This window comes from Dendropsophus ebraccatus, chromosome 1 (genome assembly GCF_027789765.1).
Source record: "Dendropsophus ebraccatus isolate aDenEbr1 chromosome 1, aDenEbr1.pat, whole genome shotgun sequence".
Taxonomy (NCBI): Eukaryota; Metazoa; Chordata; class Amphibia; order Anura; family Hylidae; genus Dendropsophus; species Dendropsophus ebraccatus.
In genome coordinates this window covers 169,988,052-170,014,606 of record NC_091454.1, presented here as the reverse complement: position 1 = coordinate 170,014,606, position 26,555 = coordinate 169,988,052, and the positions used below count along the sequence as shown (strand labels likewise).

The 26,555-nt window shown below is 39.6% G+C and overlaps 2 protein-coding genes across 3 annotated transcripts in view; both read left to right on the top strand.

Annotated features, from left to right (window-relative positions):
* The window catches only part of LOC138801547 (cell surface hyaluronidase CEMIP2-like), a 68,632-nt gene extending 64,986 nt beyond the window's left edge, over positions 1–3,646 (top strand). Inside the window, exons 22-25 of the mRNA XM_069984484.1 lie at positions 268–369; positions 1,393–1,553; positions 1,643–1,752; positions 2,321–3,646. Coding sequence (XP_069840585.1) covers positions 268–369; positions 1,393–1,553; positions 1,643–1,752; positions 2,321–2,469 — 522 coding nt within the window. The 3' untranslated portion in view covers positions 2,470–3,646. The remainder of the gene's footprint in view (positions 1–267; positions 370–1,392; positions 1,554–1,642; positions 1,753–2,320) is intronic.
* The window catches only part of CEMIP (cell migration inducing hyaluronidase 1), a 99,283-nt gene that overhangs the window by 38,953 nt on the left and 33,775 nt on the right, over positions 1–26,555 (top strand). The window contains exons 1-11 of one of the 2 annotated variants that reach the window (XM_069984506.1): positions 4,841–5,217; positions 9,746–9,839; positions 14,594–14,734; positions 16,425–16,563; positions 17,211–17,447; positions 17,660–17,839; positions 18,201–18,271; positions 20,262–20,357; positions 22,249–22,370; positions 24,069–24,210; positions 25,244–25,435. In XM_069984506.1, coding sequence (XP_069840607.1) covers positions 9,767–9,839; positions 14,594–14,734; positions 16,425–16,563; positions 17,211–17,447; positions 17,660–17,839; positions 18,201–18,271; positions 20,262–20,357; positions 22,249–22,370; positions 24,069–24,210; positions 25,244–25,435 — 1,393 coding nt within the window. In that variant the 5' untranslated portion in view covers positions 4,841–5,217; positions 9,746–9,766. Of the gene's footprint in view, positions 1–4,840; positions 5,218–9,745; positions 9,840–14,593; positions 14,735–16,424; positions 16,564–17,210; positions 17,448–17,659; positions 17,840–18,200; positions 18,272–20,261; positions 20,358–22,248; positions 22,371–24,068; positions 24,211–25,243; positions 25,436–26,555 lie in introns of those variants that run through there. The other variant, XM_069984497.1, reaches the window with a different exon arrangement.

The following is a 26,555-nucleotide window of genomic DNA, read 5'->3' as shown; positions in this document are numbered from 1 at the left end:
GACATCCATCACTTCTTAGTATTAAAACACACTCTTTCTTACTATATAAATGCTTGGGCAGTGCAGCAAAATACTGAAATGTGCAATAAACAGGCAAAGTATGCATATGACAGCACACTATCCTAGAGGGAGGGTCACACATAGTCAGGTGACATTGAGTTATAGCATAGTCCCATAACCCCTCCAATCAAATGTTTTAGCTTTTATTTGTCTGTCTTTCTTGCATTGTCAATGAAACGTTTATAACGCTAATAAATCTTCTTACAGATTGCTATCACCAGCAGCCTATCACTTAAATACACAAAGATACAGGTGCAGTCCATAAACAGGGAGGATGTTTTAAATGGAATACAGTCTGCCTATATCAAGGTAATAATGTAGACGCTACGTGGATGTACAGTATGACAGCACTGACAGCAAGCGCCAGAGGAATGTAATGCTTCTAGGGTTTTGTTTTGTTTTTTTATATCCTAAACCCTATACTTTAATAAAAGAGACAGTGTCTCCCCAGCACAGGACCCCTTAGATCAGTTGGTTTAAGAGGTTTTCTGGGACAGTGGGATCCAAAGCTTCCAGAGTCAGCGCTGTTTCAGCACCCCATTGAATAGATATTAATAGGCTATTCTGAGGATAGGATAGAAAAGTCACAAAAACTTCTTTTGGGCAGCAGACTTTAGTCTATGGCTATACCTAGACTTTTTTATCTCCACGTACAAAAAATTGCAGTGGTCATGCTAATCATATAAACGCATTGTGTAGATTGAAAATCTCTTTAAAACTCATACAAAGTGATTTTAAAAGGGGTTTTCCAGCGCTACAAAAACATGGCCACTTTCTTCCAGAGACAGCACCACTCTTGTTACCAGTTTGGGCGGGGTTTTGCAACTTAGTTCCATTGAAGTGAATGGAGCTTAATTGCAAACCACACCTGAACTGGAGACAAGAGCGGTGCTGTCTCTGGAAGAAAGTGGCCATGTTTTTGTAGCACTGGATAATCCCTTTAACAAGTAGAAGCAATGTTTCTTTCTACATAGTAATAATGCTATCTCACGTGATGGTTGGCACGCTACACGCTTCACAGTCATCATAACACTGACATTGATCGGGATCCAGAACTTATAGAACACAAACACAGCCTAACATGTTCAGACATGTTATGTTGCAATATGCTTACCCCTAAGGACACTGTAGTGTAAAGTAACCCTAAGGCATATCTACTAAGGCTGTGACATCATTAGTGCTTTTGATGACCTCATCGCCCATCTAACCCATATCTAGCAATCACCCAGACCAAGTAAAACATTTGTCATGTTTCTGTGACAGTGTCTATTTAAATTGTTGGGAATCCAGAACCTGCATAACATATTTCTCAGCATTGAACATATTTTCTAGGTGGATGAGGAACTTTTCCTGTTTAAAAGGAGGGGTCTTTTTTTCCTGGTGATGGATGCCTGTTCAGGAGCTGTTGTGAGTAAAAGACAATTTGAAATGATTGATGATGTATTCACAACTAAAGCAATTGCAAGTTACATTCAAGTATCAATGAAGCAGCGGTACGTACACAAGCCACCGATAACCAGGAGCCAACATAAAATGCTAAATCATGGGCTTAGTTTTTAATCTAATTTTTTTTATGTTCTAGATCAGTGGTTCTCATTTGCTCTAGAGATATTCTGGACACTCCACCGGGTTCCGAGATGTCTGTATTTACCAAACTTGGATCTGCAAAACCTATAGTACTTCATGAAAAAGGTAACGTCCTGGGTAGAGATAAGCGAACCGGGTTCGAGTCGATCCGAACCTGAACGTCGGTATTTGATTAGTGGCGGCTGCTGAACTTGGATAAAGCTCTAAGGTTGTCTGGAAAACATGGATACAGCCAATGACTATATCCATGTTTTCCACATAGCCTTAGGGCTTTATCCAACTTCAGCAGCCACCGCTAATCAAATGCAGAAAGTTCGGGTTCGGATCGACTCGAGAATGCTCGAGGTTTGCTCATCTCTGGTCCTGGGGGTAAAAGCCTATATCGGACAAAATACACCATAAAGACTAGACTTACAAGGAAGATTAAGGGGATTGAAGGGATATAGAATGTGGCCGTAGGCAGAGATTCTCTAACAGCCCACAGTAGCTCTTTATGAGATTTGGGCAAGAACATGTTGGTGCCACATGTACCAATATGTGAAAAAGAATGTATTGTATCCTGTAATATTATATAAGAGGATGTTAGATTTGAATTGAATGAATAACAAATGATTGGAACATATGCCTAAAAACTTACAGGAATCTGACTTGTCATTTGTCCATTGTTTTACAGGTAGCTTTGCCATGGTGGGATATAAGGGGCTATCCACCCCATCCTGGATCAAAATAATTAATAACAGTCCTGATAAAAGAGCGGCATCCATACAACTTTACCTGCCACTGATGTTGACCGAATACAGATGCCCCACTCCAAAAACTTAGGGATAAAAAAGACGGTTGAGCTGGTGTCCCTTCCGCTGTGGCCTCCGCAGACCACGGTTATCCATCTGCCCCTTCCTCATCACCAGTCTCTGTTCTTCTGACAGCTCCATTCTTGTTAGCTCATAAAAATGTGATGATCTATAGAAGAGACATGATGCTTTTTTATACTGTCACCTGTTTATATTTTGTAGTAAATAAATGCTCTTTCTTGATATTAGTTGATTTTGTTTTACATTGGTGGATCTGTAATATTATCCAGAGCCAAGTCTGAAGCCTGCACCTGCTTCTTGTAAATGGGTCAATCTGCCACTAGTTATTTAATAACTTTTACCCATCTATATACATGCCACGTGACAATAATTCTGTGCACCTGCTTGGTTGGTAGGAGATGTTTGTGTTTCTTACTCTAGCACTTTGCATCATGACCAAGAAGTTCTGTCTGTGATCCCGTCAGGTAAGGTACATATGGGTTTTGTAGCTAAGATTACTAGTATTCATATGAATGTTGATGATTCCATTATTTTATATTGGTATAATTAGATTTATTATAGTCTCTGGTTGCTCTTAATGTCTTAACCATAAATTCTGTATTCTGCACTGCCAAGGGCTGACAAGCCTGACCCAGATGGAAGCAAGTTGGTATAAATGGCTGTGTACTGTTGTATGATACATATGCTACATACCAGTGGCTCTAGATGTATAGCCAGGGGGGCTAAATGACTGCAAGCTGTTAGAAGTCTTTTGTATTTAGAATTTGTAATGTAGCTAATGTTTTTACAGTATATTGGCTTTTTACAGTATAGGAATAAAGCAGGTACTGTATCTAACTGGGGTTGCTATTTGTATTTGCACATCAGTAAGAAGATGTCAATTTACTCTTTAACAATGAAAAAATCTAGTTCGCAGGCATACGGATTGTTATATACTGTATATACATGGAAATGGATATCATATGACTTGTCCTTGGTGTTCTGTGTTATTATTCAAACTCATATGAGAACAGTCATTGAGCGACAATACAATACTTGTAACATTTATCTCATTGTAGGAAAAACCTTGGGAATTGGTTGTCCCTTTTGGTCTATTTATGTGCATGTTAGGTAATTTTTAGACAAGTGTATTACAGCTGTATGTCTGGTTTAGTGTAATGGCTGTAAGTATGGCCTGAAAGACATTCTTATGACCTCACCTTAACGCATTATAAGGATCTATGATGATGATTTTAGTTTGGGTCATTAGACCCCAATTGGGATGAGACTTGCAGCTGTGATACAGTTGTCTAGCTGTAAAACTGCCCTTAGTGTACTATCAAACAACTTTTTTACTGTCACACAGACAGACAGGTTGGATCTTTGTGCTGAGACCTCAATGATCTTTAGCTATAACTGTGAGAAGTACTTTTTACTTAATTTCCCGGCTTTCTTCCCTATTGGACTTGTAGTAGGAGATGAGCTCACTTACAATGAAGTCCATCTCCTGCGATGACTTAGATAAGCACCGAGCCAGGGAGTGAAGTACACAGCTGCTTCTCCTGACAATATCTGTCTATGGATGAGGGTCTTGGGGTCCTATTACACCAACAGATTATCTTACAGATTTTTGGGAGCCAAAACCAGGAGTGGACTATACACAGAGAACAGGTAACAATGGAAAGACTTAGATTCCTCGTCTTTTCAAATCCACTCCTGGCTTTGGCTTGCAAAAATCTGTCAGATAATCTGTTGGTGTAATAGGGCCCTTAGCCATTATACCTTGTCCGATCAATATGTTTGACATGTCTGTGTGACACACACAGAATAGTTGCAGAAATATCTGCAGCCCTTCTGTTCAGAAAATCTATGCACACAATGCAAGAAAAAAACTAAAAGACATTCACTTGTATAGAACTTTTTATCAGTTGTAGAAAATCTCTTCTTCTAGTAAGGGTTGAACTCTCCATCATTGTAAACTTGAACTTTACAGCATTTTTCTGAAGGTCACAGAGTTTAGTTACTATGCCGCTTGGGGGCCCTGGGCTATAAGTCCTGCATATCTACCTGACCATCCTACTAGCCTTTCTTGGACTTTAGGCCACTTTGCTGTTGGTTGTTGTTGCCTCAAGCACTTTGTGTGTTGTTGTTTATCATCTTTTTTGGTTAATTTGTATTTGAGGGAGTTTTTTTTTTATTGTTAAGATTCTTTTGCATTCTTCTGTGGGATTACTTCTCATTTAGCTGTTCTGTACATGTCTCTGCAGATTTTGCCAATTTCTAATAACAAGTCAGCATTACATGTGTTCGATATCATGTTTCATCCTGCGGTTAATCTACATATTTGAGGTATTCACTCACCATGACTGACTTAGACGCAGCAAGGTGCTTATGGGCTATGTGGTATCATGAGCTTGGCAGCTTGCATACCAACATCACCTATGGATCCATGCTGAGGATAAGGGAGGCAGAGGAGGAGTTTGTCTCAAATCATAGGCTATGACAGTAATTACAGAGAAAGAAGAGCTGTCTGCTAAACAACATAGTTCCTACTGCAGTCCTGTGATTAGACCTGATGGCACTGGCAAGGACGGTGCACAGTCAGAGATGGGTGTTATCTTGACTTAGAACTTAAAGAGTCTTGAGCATGAACCTTCTTGGAACACAAAGCACTTTATCCTTCCACTCCAGGATCACCATGATCACTGACTGACGTGTTCCAGGTTGTCCTAGCTTGGCATTTTCTGCAGACACGTGTTATACAGAACACTGCGCACAGGTATGTGATTTGTGTATAGTGCACTGCTCTGTGTTTTCTCACTTGTCTAAATAGTGTATACAGAAATCACCCAGCTTGTTTAGTTTATTGCATTTCTGCTGTTTATTGGACCTTGCCAATGGCTCCTTCAAAAAACAAAAACTTGATGGTTTAGCTCCGTCATGTAAACATGGCCTTTTCTTGTAGAGAAGTGATGCTTCACCTGTATGGTTGAATTCCACAGTTGTTTTTGCAAGTGAGGGTAGAAGGAGAGGTGATAATTGTTGAGGACACGTGTCCCTGACAGTTAGTGTTGAGAGAACCATTCATTGTATAGGAATGCTCCAGAGCTGGCTAACCATTACCCAAGAGGCTGTCATTTTCTGATTGTATGTTGCTCTTTACATATAAGCTCTATAGACCCAGCAAACTTATTGTATCGATCACAGTGGGACATCAATTTATGGCATAAACTTCCAGTATATTGTAGATATATGGATAAGTTCATCATCATAATAAATGAGCTACATAGTACCTAAAAGAAGTTGCTCAAGTGTTGCCTGAAGTCTACTATGACTTATTATGCCCTAAACCATCTTAGTCTTCGCATGCTTCCAGGAATAGACATCCTGGCTTATACTTAAACTAACCTGTAAATCACTTGCATATATATAGTAAAATAACAATTCACATTTATGTTTCGATTTCCCTATGCGGAGAAGACATATTGCTTTAGTTATCTTTAACGCAATCCCCTACTGTATATAAATAAGGCAGCTCAATGATATATAGCAGGTCCTGCACTTTTACTGAATTCTATGTACAGGAATGCTACTAATGGTGGTATTACGCTAACCCTAAGAGAGAGGCCATATGTTATTATCATTGACCCTAGCGAAAACAAATGTACAGGATGATTCCAGATACTACTGTGTGAGGCGAAATGATGACACAGGTCACATTCAGACGTGTCTAAGGGCACGTGAACTATCAAGAGACAAGAGCACTTTGACAGCACAGCTAAATGTAGATGTTTTCTTGCTTCATCCGCCTGATATTCAAGTGGTTTCAATTACTAAAGTGTTAGCTTTTATACATGACAAGCTTTGGTTTCTAAAGCGCTGTCATTCAAGTAACTCCCTAGCTTTTATTGAGAGATCTCCTGGGGCATTCGGAGACCACTTGACTTTGCTCCCGGGTATATAGCTGAATACAGTAATTTGCTGTTAATTCGCTTGGTATTCAATGCTAAAATCAAGTTTGGACTCCTCAACCTATATTACCTGTCTTATACACACCCTGCGTCTTGTGCTGCCCTTAAAGTCTCACAAGGAACACGCGCTCGCTCCACTGTGCTGGTATGCAGCCTTGCTGATGAGACTCTGCAAATCTACAGCTGGAAGTAATTTGACAGCGTTGGTCTTGCCAGGAATCCGAATATATCCAGGGGTTGCTGCCAGGCGTCTTTCCAAGGCGGGTTGCATAAAGCATCCTATCCATGAGGGAATACACAGATGGATTTAGTAAATGCTTTAGCAGGACTCATCCAGCTATATCCTGACCCAGCTGGCATTATTGTTTGCTAACCTGGTGATACGTACTTTTTGATATGAAAGCATTACTGACTATTGGACTGCTGCGAGATTTAGTGCTGGGTTTATTCCATGGAGCAAATTATTACTGGTCTACATAAATATTTTGCTGCAATGGATTGTGTGACCAAAGCAAAGTAGAACTGGAAACCAGAACAGTGAAAATTCCTGAAAGTGTAAATTTAGCAAACAGATTTCCAGCTAAGAGGAGCGTGCACAGAGCGGGCCAGCATTATAGAAGAGTAATGATGTGAGTGCTGTGGAGGTGAGCGCAGGTAGACGGTTTCCAGTTAGGAATGAGAGGAAAAATAGGAAAATTGGCCAGCTCCACTCTGATGTGCACGTGTCTGAAGTAGTGTCCCATAGCAAAAGAAAAAAAAACAGGGAAGACAGCAGCAATCCTAAAACTTTTTTTCTGAGGATAGAAACATCAAAAAGGCACAAATAGAACTGCAAACCTCAGAACTAATAAGATTTAGGCCTGTAGTTTGCACTTTTATACATGTGATAGTAAAGACCATATAGGTGAGTAATGCCTAAGTATTTTTGCGGTGCCACTGATGCTGCCTTGATGTCTTCAATAAAGAAAACAAGTTTTTTGTAAATACCATCATGTAGGGATAGACATTTTTAGATACATGCTATGTGCCTTCTTTTTTTACTATCGATTTGCGGGCACCGTTGGGGTGCCCGCAAATCAGTTAGCCATTCACTTCAATGAAAAGTGTAGCAGACGCTCATTACATTGTGTGAACAGCTATTATTTCACTGAACAGTGTCCGGAAATTATAGGCCGGTACATTATTTTAACGCCCGTTCTAAAGACTTCAATGGAATACCATCCCTGCAGTAAAGAACTGACGCTGATTCCATTGCATTCAGCATCCGTTCTTTACTGAAAAAGAACGTTGTGTGAACATAGCCATAAAAGAAAGTTCCATACTGTCATGCAGTATTTTTCTTTTGTGCCCAACACAATGTTGTATCATAACAATACATGATCTGCATACAGGTGCAATGGTTGTGAAAACAAGTCATAGTGTAGCCCTGTCTAAATTCATAATCCTCCATGAATTCCTAGCTTTATGACCAGCCCCCTAGCATATGTGAGAGATTATAGGATTTCACAGTGAGTGGTTACCATATAAAAATAGACCTTTATTGTAGGCTGTTCAACCTGTCAGGATTGGCTTTGTCTTCACTGGATGATATTACAGGAGTTATGACAATAAAACTATGTGGCTACGCGGCACATTGGCTGCAAACTATCAGCAGATTTTTAGTGCACAATCTATTGTGTAATGGATGTGAATGGAATTATCAAAACCCTATGCACATGCATCCATGTGGAATTGAGGACATGCTGTGAATTTTCAGGTCTGACGCTTATCATGAAATTCACTTAAAGGGGTAGTCCACTCAAACATAACTTTTTATACGTTGCTGCCCATAGTGAGACTAATAATTTATTCCATACTTATTATTATCTATTCAGTCTCCTTCCACAGTTCTGAGCTGCTGCTTTCTGCTGAAGACATAAAAAACACTGGTGTTCAAGCTTTTCTCTCCCTTCTGCAACTTTGTAGTAACTTTAAAATGCTGGGAGGATTAATCACAGTGAATTCAACAGCAAATTGATCTCGGATTAACCCTCCCAGCATTACAAAGAATCTACAAAGTTGCAGATAAAGCCTGCCAGGGACTTGTTTACATGAGATGTCTCAGAAGGGAGTGGGGGGGGGGGGGGGCAGGGGTGAGGAGGGGACTCAAAGAAGTGCTTACACACAGAATTTTGTGTCTTCAGTAGAAAGCAGCAGCTCAAAACTGGGGGAAGGAGACTGAAGAGATAATAACAAGTATGAATGAATTGTTAGTCTTACCATGGGCAACAACATGTGGAATATTCATTTAATGTTATGCTGCAAAATCCTCTTCAAAAAGTGCGTGTAATACATTGTGAAACCATTTCATAGCAGAATAATCTGCAGTGTATGCACATAACTTCATATAATTTTGCAATATACTTGCTTTAATATTTTATTATTTCTAAGATCCCTGTTTGCCATCAGTTTAGGTAGCAACAGCATGTACAGTGAATACATTAGAAAGGGGGATCACGTAAAACAGAAATATACATCTTTAGAAAGCTGCATAACTTCCATTCGCTCCTATCCCTTGGTTGTGCATCCCAGGAACTCTTATTAAAGGGGTTGTCAGGGGAGCCAAAGGCTTCAGCCATCATTTGCTCCTAGACAACCCCTTTAAAATTCCATCAAATACACCATGTATAAAACAATAGACAATAGGCATTATCTAAAATAGTGTTCTGGACGCACAGGTTTTGTCCTGCAGTCTAGCTCATGTAGTTTACACATGCATTTAGCTTACTTACTCTAAAGTTCATACCGTGTGTCTACTTGTTGGTTTATAGAAGAGATAAGTGATAAGGAACATAGTAGCTAACCAAAGCCAAGTTTACATGAATGTCACAAAACGGGATGTCAGAATTTTTTATTTGCAAGCAACGCAAGAAGTGTTGAGGACTAAGTGAACGCATCATATCAACATGAAACAGTCCTTATCTGTGTCTGGGTCATGTCTCCTGACCAGGAGAAGTGTGTGTATGTCTGCAGAAGGGATAGGAGAAGAATACAGTTCAAGCCTCTGTGTTATCTTGTTGTGTCAGTTACTTTGGACGCCCATTGACTTCCCTGTGATCAGCATGTCAGGATGGGTGTAAGCTGGAGGTTAAATGTACTTGGCAGAGGGCTGTGCATGTCATTTGGTGAGGGCGACACTATAAAGCACTGGTTGTTCAACATACAGAGCTGTCTATAAAATGTGGAGAGTAAGCTAGCACAAGTCAGCACATTAGGTAATATAAATACGGGTTGCTACTCACATGAGAGCATCTTCATAAGCATCCACATAAATGAGCCACATCTTGTGTTTTGTAGGAAAGAAGAACTCCCAGGACCATGGCTGCCGGCAGTGTTAGACAGGTTTTGCCTTTACTATTGTTTGCGGCTATATTTACTTCTGGGGCTTCAGGTAAGTTTACAGTTTCAACTTTATTTAAACAAGTTCCATAATTTGGAGACCTATTTTGCCTTCTTTTTATTCATATACACAGTAAGGTTTGTAGTTAATAGTAGATTGTTTTTACGTCTCCTATAGTTATTTTGCAGACCTATTGGCAGAGGCAGCTTTCGGCTATACATGCCTGCATTATGGAGCTATAGTTAAGTGGCCATAGAATTCTATAAACCTGTATTGTACCTCTGTGTGTATCTCACTTGATAACTCAGAACAAGTTAGAAAAAATACTGTGGACTATTCCAATTCATGGCGTATTATGGCAGCAGTCTATTTATTTCTGGTACTTGTATATTGCTGATGCTATACAGAGATTGTCACTATTTACATTATTCACATTGGTTCCTGTCCGCAGTTGGGCTAACAATCTAATTTCCCTATTTTAGACACACTCCAGGGTTGATTTTTATAGGAGGGCATTTTCAATGTCAGTAGAGCACACAAACTCCATGCAGATGTTCTTGACCCCCGGGCTGCAAGGGAACACGGCTAACCACTGAACCACTGGGCTCATCTTGTAGCATTTATTTTCATCAAGGCACTATATGGTGGCACACTACTTATTTATCATGGACTCAGGGACTTCCTAGGCTGTCATAGGGGGTTCTTGGGGTTTTCTGTAACTTTTTACTGCTCGCTTATGCTTAGGATAGGCCATCAGTATCTGATTATCACATTGATAATCACAGTGATATAGGGCACTATTACAGTGAGAGAAGAGCACTATCAGTGATACAGGGCACTATTACAGTAAGAGAAGAGCATATCACAGTGATATAGGGCACTATTACAGTGAGAGAAGAGCACTATCACAGTGATATAGGGCACTATTACAGTGAGAGAAGAGCACTATCAGTGATATAGGGCACTATTACAGTAAGAGAAGAGCATATCACAGTGATATAGGGCACTATTACAGTGAGAGAAGAGCATATCACAGTGATATAGGGCACTATTACAGTGAGAGAAGAGACTATCAGTGATATAGGGCACTATTACAGTAAGAGAAGAGCATATCACAGTGATATAGGGCACTATTACAGTGAGAGAAGAGCACTATCACAGTGATATAGGGCACTATTACAGTGAGAGAAGAGCACTATCACAGTGATATAGGGCACTATTACAGTGAGAGAAGAGCACTATCACAGTGATATAGGGCACTATTACAGTGAGAGAAGAGCACTATCACAGTGATATAGGGCACTATTACAGTGAGAGAAGAGCATATCACAGTGTTATAGGGCACTATTACAGTGAGAGAAGAGCACTATCAGTGATATAGGGCACTATTACAGTAAGAGAAGAGCAAATCACAGTGATATAGGGCACTATTACAGTGAGAGAAGAGCATATCACAGTGATATAGGGCACTATTACAGTGAGAGAAGAGACTATCAGTGATATAGGGCACTATTACAGTAAGAGAAGAGCATATCACAGTGATATAGGGCACTATTACAGTGAGAGAAGAGCACTATCACAGTGATATAGGGCACTATTACAGTGAGAGAAGAGCACTATCACAGTGATATAGGGCACTATTACAGTGAGAGAAGAGCACTATCACAGTGATATAGGGCACTATTACAGTGAGAGAAGAGCACTATCACAGTGATATAGGGCACTATTACAGTGAGAGAAGAGCATATCACAGTGTTATAGGGCACTATTACAGTGAGAGAAGAGCATTATAAAGCCCCTATTACACAGGGCAACTGTGAGGAGCAAACTAGAGTTGTCAGCACTCGTTTGCTCCTCATCCTCTGCTCGCTGCCGCCGCTATTGCACGCAGTGGCAGTGGGCGGGTGAGAGCCAGGGAAGGTGGGGGCTGCGGGGAGGTGCGGGGGGGGGGGGGGGGGGGGAAGGCTGCCCAGGCTGCTTGATCGTCCAGGCAGTTCATAGCATATAGCAGCGGTCTGCTGCCGCCGCTTCTATTCCACAAGGTGACGGCAGCAGATCGCAGCTGAATGAGTCGTTTGTCCTTCAACATGTTGACAGACAAACGACTACAACGATCAGCTGACATCGTTCATGTCGGCTGATCGTTGCGTTCTATTACACAGGATGATTATCGGCCGTAACAGCCGTTATCAGCCAAGTACAGCCCATAATCGTTCCGTGTAATAGGGCCTTTACAGTAAGAGAAGAGCACTATCACAGTGAGATAAGAGCACTATTACAGTGATATAGGAGCACTATTACAGTGATATAAGAGCACTATTACAGTGATGTAAGAGCACTATTACAGTGATATAAGAGCACTATTACAGTGATATAGGAGCACTATTACAGTGAGATAAGAGCACTATTACAGTGATATAGGAGCACTATTACAGTAAGATAAGAGCACTATTACAGTGATATAAGATCACAAGTACAGTGAGATAAGAGCACTATCACAGTGATATAAGAGCACTATCACAGTGATATAAGAGCACTATTACAGGGATATAAGATCACAAGTACAATGATATAAGAGCACTATCACAGTGATATAAGAGCACTATCACAGTGATATAAGAGCACTATCACAGTGATATAAGAGCACTATTACAGTGATATAAGAGCACTATTACAGGGATATAAGGCACAATACAGTGAAATAAGAGCACTATCACAGTGATATAAGAGCACTATTACAGGGATATAAGAGCACTATTACAGTGATATAAGAGCACTATTACAGGGATGTAAGGCACAACACAGTGAGATAAGAGCACTATTACAGTGAGATAAGAGCACTATTACAGGGATATAAGGCACAATACAGTGATATAAGAGCACTATTACAGTGAGATAGGAGCACTATTACAGGGATATAGGAGCACTATTACAATAAGATAAGACCACTATTACAGTGAATCACGTTGAAATATTGTTACATTGGTGGTGGTGGTGGTATTAATATTATTATTATTTTGACACTTTTTTCTAAAACTGAAAATTAGCTCAGCCATTGTGTCTGTGTATGTAGAGTAAATGCAATATACAACCTGTGATTTCATTAGATAGACGTTTTAATTCCTTGGCAATTGTATCTGAGCATTTCAGTTTAGAAGTAGCCAAAAATAAGTGACACTTGGAAATGGCCGGTTTGCTTCATTTTCCTGCTGTGGAAATTGAATTGCAACCAATTTGTTGTATTAGGTGTTAGATCTTTATTGGATGTGTTTAAATATCATCACTTTTTATTTGTGTTGGACTTGGTCACAGAGAGCACATTCCCTGTAGGCCTCTGAACAATACAGACATTTTGCAATTGGTCCTCTGTGAAATTACAGAATAGTCTTCAATAGAGATTCCCTTTGGTTGTGTCTGTGCACGAGAACTGCAAACCTTTGGCCAAACTAAACCGATTGCAGTCATTGCTTAATGTAGCGGTACTATAGCTGAATCCAGATTGTCAGATGCCGCAGACAGTGTTTCACAAAATACGGGCATTTTTGGGAGGACATCAAGTTGTCTGGACTTTAGTGGACGTCATAAGTATTGTTAAATATACAGACCGCATTTCCCATCGTTCAGTGTATTGGTGGGAATAATAACAAAGGTCTGTTGCCTCACAGTAAGGATATGCAATGTAAGAATGAGACTCAGATGTAAGATAGCTTTGTTCTTAAAGGGGCTATCATGTTGTGTTTTTTTATTTTTATGCTTACAGGGAATAGAGTGAAAAAAGGGGCTACCTTGTTCAGACTACTGGATGATAATACTGTTTTGTACTACTAATAGTCGGGAGATTAATTGTTCGGTGCCCAAAGTGACAAGTGGTAAATAATACAGGCATTAATATCTAAGATGTAGCTGACACTTGTTAGGAGTTCCGGCCTCAATGTACGTGGCATAGATAGGAATAAGGTATCCCTATGGCAAAGATCAAAATGGACCCCCTGTCATGGTGTCAGGCTTTTCCTGCATAAAAGACGGACATAAAGGGAGATTTATCAAACATGCTGTAAAGTGAAACTGGCTCAGTTGTCCCTAGCAACCAATCAGATTCCTCCTTTCATTCCTCACAGACTCTTTGGAAAATGAAAGGTGGAATCTGATTGGTTGCTAGGGGCAACTGAGACAGTTTCACTTTACACCATGTTTTATAAATCTCTCCCATAGTGTTTGTTTCTCCCTATGCCCCTTCCATAACCCTTGGACCGGTTCCTTACTCTCTTGTTTTCTAACAGTATGTTTCTTTTGGAATTACTTAAACACAAGTTTTTGCCACCCAGTTGCATAAGGGATGGGAACAACAAGGGCTGAGACCCCACACCCCATTGAACCCACAGTAGTTCAACTTTTTAGCGTCACTTTCTTGTCCTATAATTAAAATGGATGATTAATGGTAGCCAGAAACTAATCAGTTTTCTTTGGCTTCTAATATGTTTATATAAGTTTATAAGTTCACGTGTCCAAAGTTTTGTGCAATGAACATAATAACACTTGGATGATACCTTCTTATTTTTCACATGTGTTATATAACAGATGTTACCTTGTTAACCTTGATGTCTTTGTTGGCTACTGTATGATTAAGGTGTTTTACATTCTTTTTTATGAGGAAAGAAATAATTTTCCCCAATTATATAGACATAATGTAACATGTCCATGTACTTTGGGAAAGTGAAACACATAATTTATTGCATAATGTGTTAGAACATAAAAGAAAAACGTGATTTAAATTGTTATGGTTGTTTTATTCATTGTATCACAAGGCATTTGCCCGCACGAGGATCCTGAATTACAGCTCTGGAGCCCAGAACCCAGTGAAACAAATCACGTGACTATTGATGGGGGCAAAAAGTTTCTTCTGACGTCTTCTGTAACTGTGCACTCCATACATATCACCAGCGGGGGTAAGCCAGATCTTTCTTCCAATATGTGTATTGGAGAAACACATCCCAAAGGCTTGTATTTCAGCTAAAAATGTAGCTGGTTTTCATTTATTTATTTAAACAAAACTTGTTGTTGATCAGCTGGACCATAATATTTGGCAGTGGGTAAATTCATAAGCGGATTCCCCAAATGCTGAGACAAATTAGATTCAGCTGTACACACACGCCTAGGCTAATGAGAATAATCAGCAAGTGTGAACTTTACCCGATTTACTATTAGCATTGTCAGATTAGCACCTCTATTACAGGTTTCAGTGAAATATGTGTTTTACTATATATAGCTGTATGGACACCAGAAGTAGTGGCGGCATGCATACCCTGATATAATAGCGGAAAAAGGGTAGTATATTTTATTCTACTAGAGAGGTGTGTGCAAACATTTGGCTACTATAAGGCCTCAGTAGGATAAGAGGACATCTGGCCATTTAGTTCTGCTGAATATTGTGTTACATTGTCCTGTCAATCAATCTAAAGCAATAAGAATGGTCACACTAATGGATAAACTCCACAATGCGCTTCAGCTTTTTATTAAAATCCCAAACTTTATTTCTTATTCATCTGAAAACAGCTGACGCGTTTCAGACCCAAAGGTCCTTAATCATGACTCTACGTGAAACATACAACAATACATTTATATTAGTAACATAGTCAAGTTAGTGACAAAATTGGTTATAAAGTGAATACGAAATATTTACAAAATAGACATCATACAAGACTCACATAGAGATAAAATCGACTCAAGGACATACAATACCATTACATGGAATAAGAATGGTCCATGCATTACAGAAAAATTGGCAATCTATGTGTAAACCTGCCTACAGCATATAGTGACTACAGTCATTTTATTTGTATAGAGGAATATCTAGCTTGTAAATATGTACAACGATGACTATGTAGATGAATCAGAATTAGACAAGTTAAAGTAAACCAGTCAGCAGCTTTTGCATAGTAAAGCTACAGGAGGTGTCATATAGGTAATTTAAAACTCATTCTATACACGTGCATGATATGAGTAATATGTTTTGGATATTTAATTTTATGTTGTATGTAAATGTGCTACTGGGAGTCACTGAGACGTTACAAAGCAGCTGTGAGTCAAGGAGTCATCTCTCTGTATTCATCTCTTCCCCTGATGCAAGCACGCCTCCTGCATGGTCTAAAAGCAAGGAGGGCTGTCAATCATCACATAGGAGTTGTGCTTGCAGTGGGGAGGGGATTAATGTAAAAGATGACTGCTTGACCCTCAATGTACATCAGCACAGGCAGGAACATTTAAAAATACATTACTCAAACACACATATCGCCAATATATTCTGCAGCACTTTACAATACATGGGACAGTCACCCAGCGCAGATACAATGTGCATTCAGTTTGGTCCACATGCAGCAGATTTTTTCCTTCTAAAAGTGGGCCAAAAGATGAAGAATAAGATTAGGGAATGTGGTAGTCCTTTAAAAAAAACGTTTTTTTTAGGGCACATCCAAAAATATGAATGATGGGAATGAATCTATTTGTCCACAGTAACACATTCCCTGACCTTTATGCATGAGAAGTGATATAATAAGAATTGAGTACTGTGTGTGGGTTTGTCTATACAGGTCATTGAAAGTGTTATTGCTGTGACCATAACTGTGTCTTGTTTTACAGGAAAGCTTGTCATTAAGCCCAGCAATACTGCCATCATACTCCGGACCAGATACATACTGATCGAAAATGGGGCAGAGCTACACATAGGGAGTGAGGACTGTCCATTCCAAGGACATCTCACCATTATCCTTTATGGAAGGTAAACTGCTTAGCAGCTGTGCACTATTGTATTGTTATTAGTGCTGGGTAGCTTCATTTTCTTCCAGAAAACCAGGCAAGCTAATATTTGTGGTTAGCATTAGGATTTCAGTTTGGGTGTAGGAATGTAAACAGAGGGGCAGACAACCAAAGAAAAGGTTACAAAACCAGACACAGTTATAGGAAAAGAACATTATTATGTGAGTCACAGAACACGGTGTAATGTGTATAAACTGATATTCAACATGCATTTAATAAGACCTAACCTTTACCAGATTGCGGTGGGTGAAACTATGGTGAGGGTGTTTGGAACACATAGTAATTTTTTATCAAGAACTTAGTTCTATTTACAGCCCTGCCTGATTTGTCAGTCCTGTAAAAGGAACAAAATGTCATCTTTATTAGATTACTCATTTAATAATGTTCCAATCACAATATATGTTTGGTAACAGTGGCAGTGGTGAACATCTCAAATTTCCACCAATTTCCATGATTTCCCTTATATCCAGTAATAAATATTGTACAAATTATTATAGGGCAGTTTACAACAATTGGTTTTCTGCTCCATGGGCCTGGATGTATTTTTGCCATTACTGATATACCTGCAGTGGATCACTATTGTAAATCATTCCCTATGCTTCCTTGCAGATCTGATGATGGTGAGCTCCCCCATGACTACTTTGGCCATAAATACATTGGCGTGGGTATTGGAGGAACCCTTGAGATACATGGAAAGAAGAAGATGTCTTGGACATTCCTGGACAAAACCTTGCATCCTGGTGGCATGACTCAAGGAGGCTACTTCTTTCAGAAGAGTTGGGGACATCGAGGGATCATTGTTCACGCTATTGACCCCAAAACAGGAGATGTTATTCATGCTGATAGGTACAGTTACATTAAGTTTTTGTTCCTTAGTATTGATATTGATTGGTATGATAGAGACTTTGATATTGGAACTCAATAAAGCCCCTTATGTCATTGAGGTCCATCAAGTCCCGATTTTGTCTGTTGTGCACGAGCGAGTAAATTATTTTATAACAATATAAAAAAAAAACTTCTCATTCTAATCTTGTAACATTTCTTTGCATTATTTTTAGGTTTGATACATATAAATCTAAAGAAGAAAGTGCCCGTCTAGCTTACTATATTAAATCAGTTCCTGAGGGCACCATATTGTCTGTGGCTGTAAATGACGAAGGATCCCGAAATTTGGACGAATTAGCAAAAAAAATGATGACCAAACTGGGGAGTAGACACTTTCTACACCTGGGTTTCCGGTAAAAATTTTGTCATTAAAGTGTACCTGTCTTCTTAAAAAACTTTTGACATGTTAAAGAGACATCTGCAAATTGCAACAACGTCCGTGATTTACTGTATGCTAAACATACGTTGTGTGAACCTGGCTTAATAGTGAGTTTTACCGTATGTATTATCTCTACCTTTAGTCCAACCTTCTTCTCTCCATACATGTCTGATGCAAGTTCTCTTTTCGTGGCAGTGTGTTTCTTTATATAGCAGACAGACAGCTTTCCTATGTGAGAAGCACAGAAGCCTGCTCAGTTCTCCTAGTCACTAAGCCTCAGTATGTGAAGAGACTTGTTCCTGGTTCTAAAATACAGGATGTTCTATTCATTTCAGACACCCCTGGAGTTTTATCACAGTGAAAGGCGATCCATCCAGCTCTGTGGAAGACCACGTGGAATACCAAGGTACAGAACTAGACGTGAATTGCATGAACAGTTCCCAGGCTTTCTCTTAAACTGCAGCAGGTCTTACTTTTCTATGATCACCCGTGCATACTATTTATTTACATCTGAGGCAGTGCAGTATAACACCGGCCTGTCTAACATGGAATTCCCTGACTTTTCAGTGGTTTGCTCTTGTCTAAACAGGTATAGATTCTTAATATTATAGCATGCAAGAACAGGAAAATGTTAGAAATGTAAGTTTTCTTTAGTACAGATCCGACTTGTATATCCATAGTTGACAGATTTTACCAGGTGTGTGACATTAATTAGTAATTTTAGCCTATTTTATTATGAAGTATGAAAGCTTTGCCCTGTGTAAATTAAGAAAACTGTACATGAAAAGAAAAAAAAGAAAACACAGTGGCGCTGCATGTGCAGGCGGATTAACCCTGTGAGATGTGTATGTGCAAATTCACACAAATGCACACTCACCTGGTTAGGTTGTACGTATTAGGCACGACTCTAATGTAGGCTTGTAGGTGTATAAGGGGGGCTTCTGCCTTCCACCTTCCGATTTCCCTGGGTGTGGGATTGGGACCAAAATCCAAATAACCTTGCAACAATAGTGCATTCCTTGGCGCTCAAACCTCCAGAAAAGGTCACTCCACTTCAATCAAGAGGCAGCGATTCCAAGTATTATTGCCAACCAGATGTGTTCTTTATTGCTATGCGTTTCAAGGGTTAACCTTCCTCTTCATCAGGCATGTCAGCTGTCTGCCAGGATGGCACTGCCATACACAGTGAAACGAAGCAGGCAGCTCTGTATATTATGTAGTATCCATTCTGGGTTAATGTAGCTCAGATTTGATTCTCTTCAGTGGTAGATTCATCTTGGACACTACACAATGTGCATTATTGAACTGTCTGTTTCCTGTCCTGTTTCACTCTGCTGGCAGCACAGGATGGGGGTACTTGGTTTTTAGCACCCCACCAATCTCATATTAATGACTTTAATATGATATTTAAAGAGGATGTCTGACATTGTTTTACAGTGGCCAGGCTGGGATGAATAAATATTAAAAGCTGTAGTCACCTGCTGCATCCCCCATTATTGCTGTTTCAATGGTACCTAGTCCCCTCTGGTCACAACTTGCTGGTCCCCATCCGAACAATCAAAGTGCCAGCTGGTGGCCAGGAGCGATATTGTGAGAAATCTTTCAAATGCAAGCCCTTACACCAATTATTTTTATTTACCATTACTATAAAACATGGGACTAACCCTTCTATACAATAAATTGTAACCATTTAAATGAAAAGACTGCAGCAGTCAGCACCCATCATTGTAGAAAAAAGGAATAATAATTTGTGTAAGAAGCAATCCAAACTAGCAAAAAACTGACTGACTGAAAGTCAGCTATAATAGCTGTGCACATCAGCACTGATATAAGATACTGAAAAGCTGGACTAGTTCCTGGAATTCAGGATATGTTGGTAATCTTATTGTTAACTGAGAAAGTGATGACAATAATTGGTAAAGGGTGGCAGATTCTTATCTTTTAGTCATTTACTTTCTACATGCCTCCAATCTTCTACAGCATGGGTCTCCAAACTGCGGCTCTCCAGCTGTTGCAATACTACATTTCCCATCATGCCTGGACAGCCAAATCCAAAGCTTTAGCTGTCCGGGCATGGTGGGAATTGTGGTTTTGCAACAGCTGGAGGGCCGCAGTTTGGAGACCCATGGTCTACAGGGTTATCGATGATGGAGGCTTGTATCATAACATGATCACCAGTTTACAGTGACCACTTCCTTAGTTAGTTGTTGTCTGCTCTTTTTGATGCATAGATGCTTCTATATAAATAGAAATAATGACACAGGGCTCAGAGAAATATAACGTTATAGACGTATAACTTTTTCCTGTCCTGTGGATTCCTGTATGATTTCATCTCTACGCATACCTGCTGCAGTCTGTTCTTAACTTGCTTCTTCAACTATTTATATGTCTCACAGGAAGTAAAGGGTCCGCCGCGGCTCGGGTGCATAAACTTTTCCAAGCTGAAAATGGTGAAAGATTTAACGTTTCTTTGGCCAGCGAGTGGGTCCAGGGTAAGTGACAACATTTTCAACGTGTCTGAAAACAACCCTGGGCTTCCTTAGCAGCGATGTAATAGCTCACTGATAATAATCTGTCGTTTTTCTGTCTGACAAATCTAGTGCTAGTTGTTTTGCCGTACGTTTCAAGTCAGCGAAACCACAATTTTCACATAAACTTCCCATATTTGCTTTTCATCATATGCCATTGGCTCTTTACTGTTGAGGCTAGTGCTGTCTTGTTTGGAACACATGGATCATTTCTTTAGGAACCTTTGGATATCTGCAGAAAGGCCAGGCAGTCATGCAAATCCTTCAGACAGGAGATGAAAAATGTATGAACTTCTAGATGGCAGGCACAGACCTCCCTTTTAACTCACTTGCTCTATTTGCTGATCTTGGCTCAGGGCGGTTTTGGCAATAGCCGGACGACAACAGCTCACGTACTGTCCTAATTTCATTATAGCGGCAATTTATTGCACAACCTGAAAATGTCACTTGCTATTTTTGATTGTGTTTTCCTTGGCGCTGGGATTCCTTTTCTAATTAATATCCCCGAATAAGAGGACTGAACATTAATCTGGATAAAGGCAGGGCTTTACATAATCCATCTCCTTATCCTACGCTACTGATCCTGGAACTAGTAGCTTGTGACATAATACACCTTTCATGTCACCTAATGATACATCGACTGTCAGGACACACATAAAACAGATCTATAGTCTCCATGACCTTAGAAAACCTCTTCTCGGCTGCATTACCAATGTTTTTTCGTCTGGGTTATGAATGTAAGGCTGAGAATATGTGGCCATACTGAAGAGTATTTTTTTTTCTAAAAAACAACAATCAAATAATAAACATTCTAGCAATAAAATCATATGTGCAAACAAGATAAATAGCTGTAAGTCAAATACGAGTTTGTCTGGCAGCCATCTTTCCCAGCCCTGCATAAACATATATGCTTGGAGCAGCTGAGGGTATATATTTAATTCAGTGGGTGAACAGTGTTAGGCCAGGTTCACACTATGTGTGACACCAGCCGTTCTGTGTCACAAGAAGGCCGGTGTCAGTGAAGTTCATCCTGGCCGGTACTGCAGTATTGGCCAGATGAACTTCATTTCTTTTTAATTGGGATGCGGGCGCATTCGGGTGTGCCCGCATTCCAATTAACTATAGCCAACAATGTAAAGTGCGCCCGGAGCCACACTTTACATTGTCTGCTCTGTCAGTCTTATGCGGCCACTGTTCAATGAATAGCGGCTGCGCAAAACTGACATGTCAGTTGTCGGTGCGACCGCAAGGAATCCCAGCTGGAGTATTTATGCAAGTAAATGCAATATATTTATTCAATTAAAAATTATTATTATTAATTGAATAAATACATTGTGTGAACATAGCCTTAAGGTGCACACAGTAACCCCAAGCAGCACCTTAACTGTGTGAAAGGGGATTGGGTATGTTTAAAGCAAGCATGCGCAGTACTTTTTTACAATGATGTTTGCCCTTGGGAGACTTGCCTATGTTTGTGTCCCCTCCTTATGTAGAATAAGAGCATTCAAATTCCGCCCCTATTCACCTGATTCTGGGTACAACTGCAATTTCTGTACCTCCTACATAGTAGCACTGCATAAAGCTGGCATGCATCTAAATTCTACAATCAGTACATTTTTGTTCTTGCACTCTACATAGTTTCATATCCATTTCTTGTTTGGTATGTATTCAGCACCTGTGTAAGGCATACAGCTGTTATCTATGTACTGCTACAAGCTGATCTATATTTCAGTGTTGTCATCCTGCTGGAAATCCTTGTGACAGTCTGTCATCCCTTTATTTATATTGCCTGTTATATTACTCACACAAGTAATCTGGTTTACATGTGATGTGTGTTGCGCTGTCTACATTCCAGATGTCGAGTGGACACAGTGGTTTGACAAATATCAAAGCACGCGGGCCAGAGACTGGGAAAAGTTGTCTGAATTCCAAGCTATCTATCCAGGCAAAATCTGTAAAGATCCCATCAATATCCAGGTATTGTTATTACTACATGTATTTATTACTATACCATTGAGCTAATATGGCGGGTGCAAAGTAGCTTCCTGTACCATAAAACGATAGGCAAGAGAAGCCAGATGGCTAAACCCACAAGAAGGACCAAAGCAGTGAGTGTATAGGTTCAGAAAGGGAGCCAGGGCTGTATAAGAGAGGTATACTTCCATTTATGTCTAAGTACTAATGGATACTTATCTTATTTGAATCAATTTTAGCAATATAATGAGTATGAGTTATTATATTTTATTTTTTTTTAAAGCTGAGATTATACAATACAAAAAAAAAATAATATATATAGATTTGTAGATTTTTTTCAATTCTAAATATTCCTTGCCATAGCTATGGTTTTGCTGCCAGTTAACAAAACAACAGGTTTGACACCCAAGACAGCAAGCTTCTCATTACTGACCATAAATACAAGCACATGCTGCGTGTACAATTACAGCCCTTTCTGTGATCACAGTCGGCATCTTAAGCTCATTTTCAATGTCTGGGTATGTTACCAAAGGTACAGTATAATGAGGCCCACAACACAGACAGTCCTGCCGAGGGAGCAGAAGCCTCTACATTCACTTCTCACTAGGCAGGGGATTAGATGGAAGGTCATCAAACAACCTCACAGGGAGAGGATTTGTTAGATTGTTTCATTTAGCAACAGGGGAGCAAAATACCAATTTATATCATAAATTACCAGACAAAGGCCACATTATGAGGCAGTGAAAAGTCAGCAAATACATTGTGTAGCTCCCAAAAATACTGGAAAGCATTGATTAATAAATAAATACAGAGCCAGTGTACACCTAGTGGGGAACTGTGGAATGGACACTGTAGGTGCTCCTAAGGCTGTCAGTGGATGCAAATGATAGGGAAAGATGCTATTGTTCTGATCCACTCCACGGCTATGTTCACACAGCATATTTTTTTTAAATAATCACGGCCGTTGTTACAATTTGCAACAACACCCGTGATTAATTCAAAAAATACTTTCAATGGAAAATGAATGGGATCCCAGCCCGAGTGTATACACATAGTATACACTCCGTCTGGGATCCCTAGCGGCCGCAACGAAAACTGACATGTCAGTTTTATGTGGTCGCTATTCATTGAATAGCGTCTGCACAAGCCTGACAGGTCACACAATAAAGAGTGCGGCTTCGGCCGCACTCTTCATTGTGTTCGATGGTGAATTGGGATACGGGCGCACACTAATGCAAACACGATACTGCAGAACCATCCATGATAAACTTCACTGACACCGGTTGTTTTGTGACACGACCGGGTCATAGAACGGCCGTTGTCATACGTAGTGTGAACCCGGCCGTAGTATCTGGCTAATTTCAGGTTCTTATGGGACAAAAAGTATATATTTCCTTTGACTAGTAGTTGCTTTACTAGATGCACTGGATTTATTGAGAGGTGTGAGCATCTCAGTAAATCTGGGATGGGTGACAGAGGGTGGAATTTTACTTTAGTGTATGGATATGCCAACTCTGTCATATGTCATATCTCAACTCCCTGTCCCATATATTTCTTAGGTCCTTTCAATGGTGATATCTAACATAACCTACAGTACTGGGCAAACATTTTAGGCAGTTGTAAAAAAAAAATTGCTTTGTTAACATTGTCTACTGAACGTGTGATTGTTGCCTTCTGTAACTTGCATTGCTTCGCTTACAGGTCACCACAGTCGACGGGGCCGATATACCAACACAGGTCATCTACAAAGGTGGCCGTGATTATAGGTTTGAATGTAGCCAGAACAACCAGGTTCATGGACAGTGCCCAAACTATAAAGTCCGCTTCCTTTGTGGAAAGCCAGGTAGTTATTTTCAGTGCAAAAGTTACTTTTTCTTATGTTTGATACACAGGACAATATCACATACATTATGTGTATGTATGTATAGATGTAATTGCCTATGAATAGGACTGCATTTGTTGCACATGAAGCCAAGAAAGCAGCATTGGTTTTTGGTCACAGGTGACACTGCTCTTTCTACACTAAGAATGTAATAGTAATTTGGGTACTTTTACCTAGCAACATGTCAACTAGCAACTAGCAATATGAAATTTGATGAAAACTTAAGCAAACAACTATAATTTAATGCTTTTTGTGCATTTATGATATAGAAATATAAAACATTTGGAAAATTGGCTGTAGGGATCTATGATGCTTTCTCTTTGGGTCATAAGGTCCATGGTCTTGTTGGGACACTCAGCCGTAACATGGAAGTAGAAATGCTCTTAAATTTGGTAACACTTACATTGAGTTGGTGGCTAATACATTGTGATGGTAGCGCATACATTGAGATGCTAGTACATAAATTGAGATGGTGGCACATTCATTGAGATGGTGGCACATACATTGAGATGATAACACATACATTGAGATGGTAACACATATATTAAGATGGTAACACTTACATTGAGATGGTAACACATACATTGAGATGGTAGCACATACATTGAGATGGTGGCACATACATTGAGATGGTGGGACATACATACATTTACCTTCTTAAAATTGACTGTTTTTCTAATATAACTATTGGCCTTATCTGGGATAATTCATATTAAATTGTAATCTGCATGTGTGATCTGAGCGCTACCAAATTACAATAAATCCATTGCATAGAAATTAAGAAACTTTTATCTGCTTATACTGAACACATAAAGGACCATGTCGATTAAACTGAGTCATTTGAATCCAGAGGAGGAAAATATGCCCCTTGTCCCATTCTTATAATGCCTTGTGGGAGAACCACCCCAATACTCTAATGTATCAGCCCAATAGTAAGAAAGTATGTCTCCTGGTTATAGTAAAAATTTAAATGATTATATTCTATGTTTTACAGCAAAGCCCAGACTGACAGTGACTGTTGATACCAATGTAAACAGCACCATCCTGCATCTAGCAGATAATGCCCGGTCATGGAGAGCTGGCGACATTATCGTGGTGACCAGTACAGACTATAGCATGTACCAAGCTGAAGAGTTCAAAGTACTTCCCTGCAGGGCTTGTGCTCCCAATCAAGTCAAAGTGGAAGGTAAAAGAATAACTCCTAATAGATCTTTCTTAAAATACTGTCACTTTAAAAAACAACTTTTGACATGTTACACAGACATGTAAAAAGTTTTGATTGGTTGCCATCTGTCTGTTCAGACCCGCACCGTCTTGCTACTCTCCTTGAGTTATTGCAGGAGACGGATTCTATAGTCAGTCTATAGAAATTCTAAACTGTGCGCATCTCCCAGTCTAAACACCCAGACCTTAACTGATCAAAACAACTAGGGTTTGGCTGACTTTAGTATAAGGTGTATGGGCATCCTAAGGGAAACATGGCACAGCTTTCTGCCACTACCACCAAAAGCTTCTTAGACTATGCAATATGTAATTCCTAGTTAGTTCATGTAGAGAGGTTTTATTTAATTATTAGCTAGCTTTCTCTCTTGTATCACCAATTAAAGGAAGTCTCCTGAAGGTAGCAATAGAGAGCCAGCCTATCGAGGAGAGCTGCTTTCTAAAATTTTTCCTGACAGAGCATTGCTTGGCCTATAGGACTCTGTATATTAGATGCAGAACAATAGCAGTGGTGGGGAGTTTTCCACAGGTAACATAGTTCACACTATATGAAATATTCAAAGCTGGCATCAGCACCAGGCAACTATGAGTCTGTGTGCAGGTATACTTGCCTAGGGGGTTCCATAGTGGTCTGAATAGACATTTTTCAGTTATCAGGCAGACAGGAGGTAAATTCTTCCATCAAAAGACCTACATTCTTCTGGAGCCAGTCCTAGCTGTAGTGTGCATATGCATGAGCAACACCCTACAATAGTACATGTAACAAAGGCTAATTTGAGGATTGCCCAATAAATGCTCTAACCAATAGAAAACAGTTTAAATGATTTAAAGTGATCATTTTAGAACAGCTAGCTCTAATAACTGTACTTAGCATATAACATAGGGGGCAGTAACTTTATTATGGTTGTAGTTGAAATCTTCACCTCTATATTACTTGCCTATTATATAATATACAGTATATGACATAATATATAAAATAAAATGGAAAAGGAATATGCAGGGTAAATGTTAATACAGTGACCATTTTTTATGCTGATGTATGAAACCACCCAAGCGGTATACTTATTGGTGCCTCCCTTCCATTT